Here is a 9,607-nt window from a genome sequence, read left to right as displayed (position 1 = left end):
AGACGAGGCTGTTCCATCAAGTTCAGCCCAAGAGTAGAACACAAGTTGCTGAAAGAAGTTTCTAAGAACCCAAAATTTCATAATGTAACCTATAAGTAGCTGTTGCTACTGCTGATATCAAAATGCACAAGCTGCACAAATTAGATCTATATGGAAGGTGCATCAATAGGAAACCTTTGCTGTTCAGAATGAACATCAAGGCAAGATTAAAGTTTGCTCATGATCATCTAGGCAAAGACCAGGACTTCTAGAACAATCTTCTGAACAGAAGAGGTAAAGATAGATATTTGGTCACAGTACCTGAAAACATGTTTAGTGAAAACCTAATGTATCACCAAAAGTACCTATACCAACTGTAAAGCACGATGGTGGAAATTTAATTAGAGTTAGGGTGTGATTTTCTGGATCAGGGCCTGGGTAATTCACCATCATAGAATCTACTATAAATTCTTTATTGCATCAATCGGCCTTTAAGGATAATGTAATGTTTGAAGCTTAAGCCTCAACTAGAAGTGAACCTGCAACATGATAATGAACATATCAAGGAATAGCTGAAGGGAAAATAGAGGTTTCTGGGATGGTCAAGACAAAAGTTGGACCTGAGGTGCTGTGGGGCAATTTGAGATGCATGCCAGAAGCCCCTCAAACATTGTGTAGCTGAAAAAATTCTGAATGGAAGAATGGGAAAAAATTCCTCCCAGATGATATCAGAGCTGCTAGGTAGTTATAAGAAATATATATTTGAGGTTGTTTCTGCAAATGGGGGAAGAACCAGGTATTAGAGCCAAAGGAGTGCTTTTTCCACAGAAGGAAATTGTATTTTTTGTGGAATAATTATAGTCAAATTTTCATAGTTTTTTTGTTCATCACCTTTATTGTTTGAAGATAAAATATCAATATGTCAATATAAGTAGTATTTAAAAGTTTATAAATCATTTTGGATTTTCAATAGTTCTGCATAAATATTACCTAAAATTTAATATGTTCTCCACACAAGTCCTAATACTAGATAGAAGCAACCTAGTTAAATGAGTAAAAATATTATATATGCTCAAAGGTCCTTTTTCAAGAGGCAATTAGATTTTCTTTGTTTTTCCTTGAAGATATTTCGCTTCTTATCCAAGAAACTTCTTTAGTCCAATTATTTTTATGATGGTTTTTAGTGTTAATTCTTGGTCAGAAGAGTGTTTTGCAAACAAATTTTTAGAAGGAAGTTCCATCTATCAAACTTTGAAAGGATGTTATTTATTGTTACCATCATACTTGATCCAAGAGTGGGATCTATACTTTGCCATTAAAGTTGGTGTTCTATACTTTTTCTCTTTAAGTTTTTCTATCTGACCATTATGTCCCAAAGTAGGTAAGGTAAGAATTCCTTTCTTAATGCAAATACTGAAAATAAAAAAATGTGCTATACAAAGGACATTTCCAATTTAGAACACCTCATAATGCTCAACCAGATATATTTTGTTACTGATGCTGCATTTCCATTCAGTTTTCAGCCCCAGAAAGCAGGGTAGATGGCTGCCATGCATGTTTAATAAAAAGGGTACAATGAAAACAGAGTGATAAGTAATAAGCAAATGGAATAAGGAAATAACAGGAAAAGAGATGAAAACCCATGTGACAACTTCAGTAGTACATTTCCATTCTAACTAGTAGATTTATGTGAACATTCTAATATGAATGACAAAATCTTAAATGAAGCATTTGAAAAACAATTATTTTCTCTCTGACCTCTATCCAAATTTAATATATTTTGTATTTATGATTCAACTTTACTTAATATCTTTGCTTATATGAATTATGTTATATTCTGCAAACTTTAGTTGCTTCATAGCATTTTAAAATGTTTTTAAACAATATTTTTATGATTGTGGTCCAGAAAACCTTAATCCAGAGCAATTTAGAGTTCACTTTAAAAGTAGAAGAAATAGCTTATAGTCAGAAAAAGGTGTGTACTGCTATCAGAATCAATAAAACAGAAAAGCAACAAAGGAAAAATTACAATCACTTAAAATGTCCCAATGTTTGAAAATGTAAAATGTTTTCAAAATAGTATAAGAACTATTTCCAAGCCAGGGGCTATGCTTAGAGTTTTGTTGGGCTAAGAATGGCAGGGCAAGGGTGATCATGTAAGCAGGCAAGGCTATATCACAGTGATTTAAAGAAATGAGAAAAATGGGGTTATAAAGTGGTAAATATTTGTATTACATTATTGTTCTGAGTACACTGTTTTCATATACTGTACTTTTTTTTAAATGAAAGGAAACTATTTCACTGATTTTTGGCAACTCAAGAAATGATTGCTAAATTCTGGTAATATAGATAAAAGGGGTCGTTAGTGGCCTAAGTGCTGACTGAAAGGACCTTCTATAAATATCTTGAGCAAGGTGGTTCTTTATTAAAAGACCACTGATATGGGAAAACTCTTCTTTGCTGCCATGTACTGTATCTCTGTTCTAAAGATGGGAGTATTTTAGTTTAAGAAGGGCTTTTAGTGAAAACTGTTTAGAAGCAGGCAACTTGATAGAAAAGCAGGGGATGCCCAAGACAGGCTGGAAAGGGCTCTAAAGAACAAAAATGGCACCTTAAATTGGATTTGGAAGCAGACTTGAGCATAAACCCATGAAGACGTAAAATTGTTAAAAGTATGGCCCTAGTGAATTGTCCCATCAGCATCCTCCCGTCTTTTGCTTTGCTTTGAATCAGCTGTAGCTTCCAAAGTGTCTTTGGTGTCTTCACATACAACACACTAAGGCAATATATTATATAATATATATAATATATATAATGAATATAATTCAGATGCTATCAGAACAGTTCACTGTTGCCATAGTACCTCTTGCTGCCTTGAAACTCAAGCACCCTGAATTTATGTGGAGCTGAAGACTTACTCCCCAAATTTGGGAGAGGAAAACTTTTATTTTTGCAAAGGGGCTTTATTGACCACCGAAAAATACAAATCACCAAGTAAACCAGATATAGCTAAAATCATGTAAGGGGGATGTCAAGTAGTTATTATAGGGGACAGAAGCAAATGATACCTACAAACAATGTTGCATGTGCTACTTTAGAAAGCAGATGATCAGACATTGATTACATGTGAGAACTGAACACACTGACTCTAGACAAAATTTCACAAGTAGCAAATTTATATGAATGATGTTACTTCCCTGCAAGGTTTGTATGTTTCTTAAAACTTGTAAGAGTATTCAAGGGCTTCCAGAATCTGCTCCCTCTGGTTAGTTGCTGAAAAGGCTAATGTAAAAGATAGAAATGGTGTCAAAGGAGAACATTTTTTTTCCTGAACTTCAAAATGGGATATGGATGCCATGCTAAAATGCCAATATCACCTTTATTAAAAAGTTAATATGCCTAAACTTCCAAGTAACAATATGATGGGTACCTATAATTTCAGTTTGATTAATTATCATACCCTCTGAATGTTAGAGAATATAATTCTTTATTGGCCAAGTGTGATTGAACACACAGGGAATTTGTCTTTGGTGCATATCCTCTCAGTGTATATAAAAAGGAAAAAAAACACATTAATCAAGAATCATAAGATACAACAGTGATAGTCATAGGTTACTAAATAAGCAATCAAATACTAGGAAACAAAATAATATAAATCAAAGATACAAGCAACAAGGTTATAATCATAAGTAGGAGGAGATAGGTAATGGGAAGGATGAGAAGAATAATAGCAATACAGTCTTAGTAAATAGTTTGACAATGTTGTGGAAATCAGTTGTTGATGGCAGAGTGATGGCATTCGGGAAAACTCATAGAAGAATGATGGCATTCGGGAAAACTGGTGGCAGAGTGATGGCATTTGGGGAAAAACATACTTGTGTCTAGTTCTGGTGGGCAATGCCCAATAGCATCGTTTTGAGGGTAGAAGTTGAAACAATTTATGTCCAGGATGTGAGGGGTCTGTAGATATTTTCACAACTCTGTTTGACTCGTGCAGTATACAATGAAAGGCAGGTTGATAACAATTTTTCTGCAGTTCTAACTATCCCTTGAAATCTGTGTCTGTCTTGTTTGGTTGCAGAACCAAACCAGAGTTATAGAGGTGGAGATGACAGACTCAATAATTCCTTTACAGAACTGTATCAGCAGCTCCTTGGGCAGTTTGAGCTTTCTGAGTTAGCGCAGAAAGAACATTCTTTGTTGTGCTTTTTTGATGACCTTTTCGATATTAGGTGTCCGTTTTAAGTCTTGATATATGATAGAACCTAGAAACTTTAAGGTCTGTACAGTTTTTTTCCAAGGCGATGGATGATGTGTTTTTTTAAAACCCCAATGTTACTATTTAATTACTTGAATTATTTATCTATTACAATGGAACACCCCACACAGTGATTCCCATCCATATAGTTACATCTAAATCCCCAGGTTTAAAATTAATGCCTCGCTCGGTGTCATAAAACGGAGAGAATTAGTAGCTGTTGGAAAACAGAGAAAAATGCCCTAACTTGCCTCATCCGTAGACTACAGAAATTGACAAGTATACCGACAGTAACTTAACAAAATAAAGCTATTAGTTTTCGCTCGCCAACTCGGCTGCCTCCGGGAACTGGAATAAAGCTCGGGCTCAGTTCTAACCGCCCGCCAGTAGGGGCGCCACTTCCAGCCGCGCCTGCCCCAACCTCCGTTTTTTTCCCTCGTCCTTGCTTTGCGTCATCAGTTCGCGCTTGCTCAAAGGAAGAACCCGCCCTAGAGAAGCTGCCGGGAAACGAAAGTGAATTGTGGCGGAGTGCATAGAGTTGGAGCGGAGGGGTGGGGGGTGTCAGGCTGCCGTTCCTCCTACCAAGCCCAGCCGCACCTGTGGACAGCTCCGAGCCCTGTTCTTCCTTGCTCTTCCTCTTTGTTCCGGCCTGAGGCAGAGCCCCCTTCCCCACCCTTGTGAGTGTCGCAGACAAAGGCCCGGGGAGGGAAACCGAGCGAGCGAGGCAGCCAGCCGAGGAAGGCGAGGTCTGGCGGCGCACGGCCGGTTCCTCCGGTCGCCCTTCTTGCTTTCTCTCCCAAGGCGCTGGTCGGTTCGTTCCCGCCACACAAGAGGATCCCTCGCCTCTCGCTCGCTCTTCCTTGCGTGCTTCTATGCCCGTTATAAGCATGGCGATGACCTTTTCCCACCGCAGTCGCCCCGCATGTTTGCCCCTCGTCTCTCTCTCCTCTTTAGTTTGCCCTCATCGCCTCGCCTTTCTCTTCGCCTCCACCCGAGCTTTTGGGGCCTCTCTTGTTAAATTAGCCTGGGATCTAAACTTGTACTTCCAAAAAAATAGATTATTTTGAACTCATTGGTGTTTTGTTTTTGAGGCTCACCTGCTTTCAAGATTGCCCATTTTGAGTTTGCCTGTAAAACTTTTTTTCGGCCACCTTTTGCTCCCGAAGTTTCACCCTGAGGCTTCCCTATTCCATTTTTGCTCTGTGTATAAAGTGCTGCTTATTTGTTTATTCTTTTACGTCTGATTTCTTCAGTAAAGGCATTCCTTCCCTCTCTTCTTGCAAAATTTTCTTAAATATTTTTTATCCCTCAGGAACTGATATCCCAATTAAAATTATTTCTTTATAATTCTGAGTACCTTATATTTTTTAAAAAATGTCTGTCCCTCCAGTTTACACTTTTTAATGTTTCTATTGGGAGGTTAGGTGTGGCATTGAGGTCAAACAGCATCAGAATAAAGTTTTGATATTATATTCCATTATTCTGGAAAATACAGCAATGTATTCTAGCAAATTTTTATATGTTTCAAAGTTAATAAAAGTCAGATCTCTCTTGCTCATTTTTTCTATTATATTGTACTGAAATAAGGCCTTTTGAATGAAATGAGACTTGAATTTGTTATATAAAACGACTACAGAGGAGTTAAATGTTGAGCCATTCTCTGAATTGACCCTAACCCTAACTCTAACCCTAACCAGACTACATACTGTAATTGGCAGGTGTTCATCTGATTCTCACTGTAATGGGATTTTTTTTCTTTTAAGAGTCTTAACGTAATTTATTTCTGTGTGGATGAATATAATGGAATTCACCTTCTTTAATAAGAAAATACAATACAGTTTGTTTCACCTCACTTGCATCTAGGAATGTATATAATGTAGGAGATACTGAACTTTTCCTAGATATTGTTACCAAAAGAATAAAAATGTAAGAATTCTTCACTTAGTATCCAGCTGCAACAGGCAGCTGTAAATTCCATGCAAAAATATTTTTGGATACCTCTATTGGCATTAATGTGTCTTTGTGTTTATGAAATCAGCCTTTTAATATTTAGGGTTTTTTTAATGCTTCAACTTTTTTTTAGAAACTAGTTTTTTTGGTACAAGTTTTTAATTGACTAATTTTTAGTCAATTCCATTATATAAATGAGGCACATGAAAATATGTATGATTCTAGTCTCAAATGTACTGTTTTTATTTAATTTTTAATTATGATACAATACGATCAGAGAAAGAAAAAAATAGGTGTTGTATATCAGTTTGAAAGCTAGATTCAATATTAAAGTAAACCAGTTTTAATTTAAATCATTGACAGTTGTGTCACTATGATTCAATTTATAAATCATAAAAATACTCTGTTAGGATACATTTACTAAATTTTGTGTATGATATGAACTCACTTTTTAGATTATAATCTAAAAATAGTTTTCAGATTTACCTGAATTTTCCATCAAATTCAGTTAGTTTTGATATCATTTTTCTGGTAATTTATGCTTTTCAATAAAAAGCATACTGTAATGAATTTTAAAGGGTCTTAACATGTACATGTTGAATTCAGTATATTTTGTAAGAAAGTAAGTTTTAATCATTTAGTAAAAAATGAAAATGATGATTAGAAAGAAACTTAAAGTGGTGGCATCTGACTAAATAGGCTTACTATTTTAATGTTTTACCTTGTTAAAATACTCAGAAGAAGTAACATTTTATTGAAATAAGTGAAATATATTTTAAAAGATAACTAATGTGTTAAAAGGAAACAAAAATGTTTTGGAAGGTAATTGTGAAGCCTATTCAGACATGTTTTATTTGAAATCAGACAGTGGGTAAAGCTTTATTTTTCCTTTTCTACTCTCTTTCAAATGAATTTAAAATGCACAGAGGTACTCCAATTTTCTGTGTAAAATATTTAGAAAAAGATTGGAAACTAGAATATTCTATTGTCTTAGAATTATGTGATCTATATGAATTTGTTGGTAAAATATAGTCTATTTTCTGACAGTAAAAATGAAGAGAAGAACAGACCCTGAATATGGCAGCCCACAGAAAAGGCAGAAAAAAAGGATAGAAGAGTTGGGTCTGACTCTCAGTTCCACATCAGATGATGAAACCCAACTTAATAGTAACCATGCAACTCAAGGTACTCATTGAAGCAATCATTACATAAATTCCTGAAGCTTTCAGTCATCATGGAAAATGCAACTATGATAATTTTAAAACTCCCATGCTCAAACATTTATATCTAACTTCGTTGCATTGAATTTATAGCAGTCTCTCTCTACTGTTCTTAGTTGAATTGTTATTAATGAGAACACTGTAATAAAAACTATGAAGTATCAGGGTTGTGAATCAGAAGGTAGTGGAATGTTTTAGCCTAGCCCAGCATCCAGTCACAGCTAACTGCACAAATGCGAGAAGGAGGACTGACAGGTTCCAAAAATCAAGACATGCTGAGCTTCCTCTAAGCAGTTTCCTTTATTATTTGTTGCCTATATACAGAAATCCTGCCAAACTAAAATAGATTACTTGCACCATTAAACATACACTCTGAGAATTCCTAGGGAAGAGCTGTGTTAATTCTTTCCCCCTACACTAAGTATTTAAACTTCACTGCCTTTTGCTCCTCTGGAATCAATTCCCTTCAAACTAAAATAGTGTAAAATAGATGTTTTTAGCTTGTGCAGTCTAAGGATATTGACAGATATATGGAAAAATGAGGCCAGTTACGTATTCTTTGGATCCTTGTGCAGTCTGAATTTAGCAATCAGTTAAGTCTTTGCTGTCTGTATATACCTTAATCCAGGGGCGTCAAACTCTATTTCATTGAGGGCTGCATCAGGGTTGTGTTTGACCTTGGGGGGACGGGGTGTGTGTGGCCATCATTCGTGTTGGAGGGGGTGTGCCTGCAGTGGCCTGAGCACTGTGCCAGTGAAAATGGACTTTGGAGCTCTGTTTTCAGCTGGCATGGTCTCCTGCAATCCCCTGCCAGTGAAAATGGAGCTCTGTTTTCACTGGCAGAGGCACTATGGGCTGGTCCTTCACTGTTTTCAAGGCGGTCCCGTGGGCCAGATCTAAGTACCCTTTGGGCTGGATCCAGCCCCTGGGCCTTGCGTTTGACACCCTGCCTTAAAAGAATAGATTGTAAAAAATAGATCATAAATATATAAGTGAGGGGTAATATTGTCCTATTGGCTTTAAAGGAGATGAAGACAAATTCAGTGGCTTTGAAAAACTAGTTTGATATCTGATTTGTAATTTTAAGCCAGACTCAGAATGAATAGTTGCTTATAAATCTCAAGCTGTCTGGAAAGGATTTATCCATTTATTTATCTTAATTCCAACTTGACTTTCGAGTTGGATTTGGGAATGAAAGCTATTTTGGTGGATAATATTGCTGTTATTGTATCACTCTTGGCTGCAAAGATGCTGTGCACAAGAGAACAGTTAAAAAGAATTAATATACAACTAAAATCCTCAAGTCTGAGTGATTGTTTATAACCTTCAATTGAGTGAAACAGGGCATCACAGGGCAACAATTTTGAAATGGCATACCTCAAATGGACAAACTTATAGAACGCATCCAAAATCCAGGATCTAAGACTCTTATGGGATTGAAATTTGGCAAAATATATCATCTTCACTGCTGCTGCATGGCTGTGTCACTGTGGTCAGTTAGAATCATGTGCTTGTCTTATCCAATGCTCCCTTTCTACAAGGAAAGTCAATGGGAAAGCTGGTAGGAAGTCATAAGTCGTTCCAGCTGCCATTGATTTTTTACCTTTTGGTCAGTCTGATTCTGTTTAGATAAGAAAATATACAATAACCTGACAGGTCACGAGTTGTCTAGTCAATCATAAAATGACTAAATCCCAAAGACATTAAAAGTACAGACATCTAAAGCAAAGTTCATTTTTAAACGGTTAGCTGAAATGGTAGTTCTTTTGTCCTACGTCTATGTTTTTAGTTGCTAAAAACAGCCTGGAATTAGGAGCTGTCACCATGACAGCCTTCTTTCTGCCCATCACATGTTAACTGATCTTAATATTTAGACTAGGAACAGGATTGTTATGTACTGAATGGATTGGATGGTTTTGAGGAGAAAAAACATTTTAAAATATTTAAATTATTAAAAACATTAAGGCTAATAGACATCAACACCTTAAGTTCTCTTGACATATCAATGGTTTCCCATACTGTTTGTTATTGTATTCTGTGGTACCTCTCTTAGCCTAAAGGTTATTCATTAGCAATACCCACTGTTGTTAAACATCTACATGAAACAACTAAGGAGAGTAATGAAAAATATGAATGTTAAGTTAATTTGGGAGAAAAATCTGAGGAATAGCAGGGAATGGGAATGTTTGTAAATAGCTAG

The 9,607-nt window shown here is 36.1% G+C and overlaps 1 protein-coding gene across 1 annotated transcript in view; it reads left to right on the top strand.

The window, feature by feature from the left end:
- Positions 1–4,728: 4,728 nt before the first annotated feature.
- Positions 4,729–9,607, top strand: part of CMTR1 (cap methyltransferase 1) — a 39,079-nt gene continuing 34,200 nt past the window's right edge. The window contains exons 1-2 of the mRNA XM_026695585.2: positions 4,729–4,914; positions 7,235–7,372. Coding sequence (XP_026551370.1) covers positions 7,240–7,372 — 133 coding nt within the window. The 5' untranslated portion in view covers positions 4,729–4,914; positions 7,235–7,239. The remainder of the gene's footprint in view (positions 4,915–7,234; positions 7,373–9,607) is intronic.

The sequence above is a fragment of the Pseudonaja textilis genome, chromosome 1 (genome assembly GCF_049901715.1).
Source record: "Pseudonaja textilis isolate UNSWEBS1 chromosome 1, rPseTex1.2, whole genome shotgun sequence".
Classification (NCBI taxonomy): Eukaryota; Metazoa; Chordata; class Lepidosauria; order Squamata; family Elapidae; genus Pseudonaja; species Pseudonaja textilis.
This window is presented reverse-complemented; position numbering and strand designations above follow the sequence as displayed.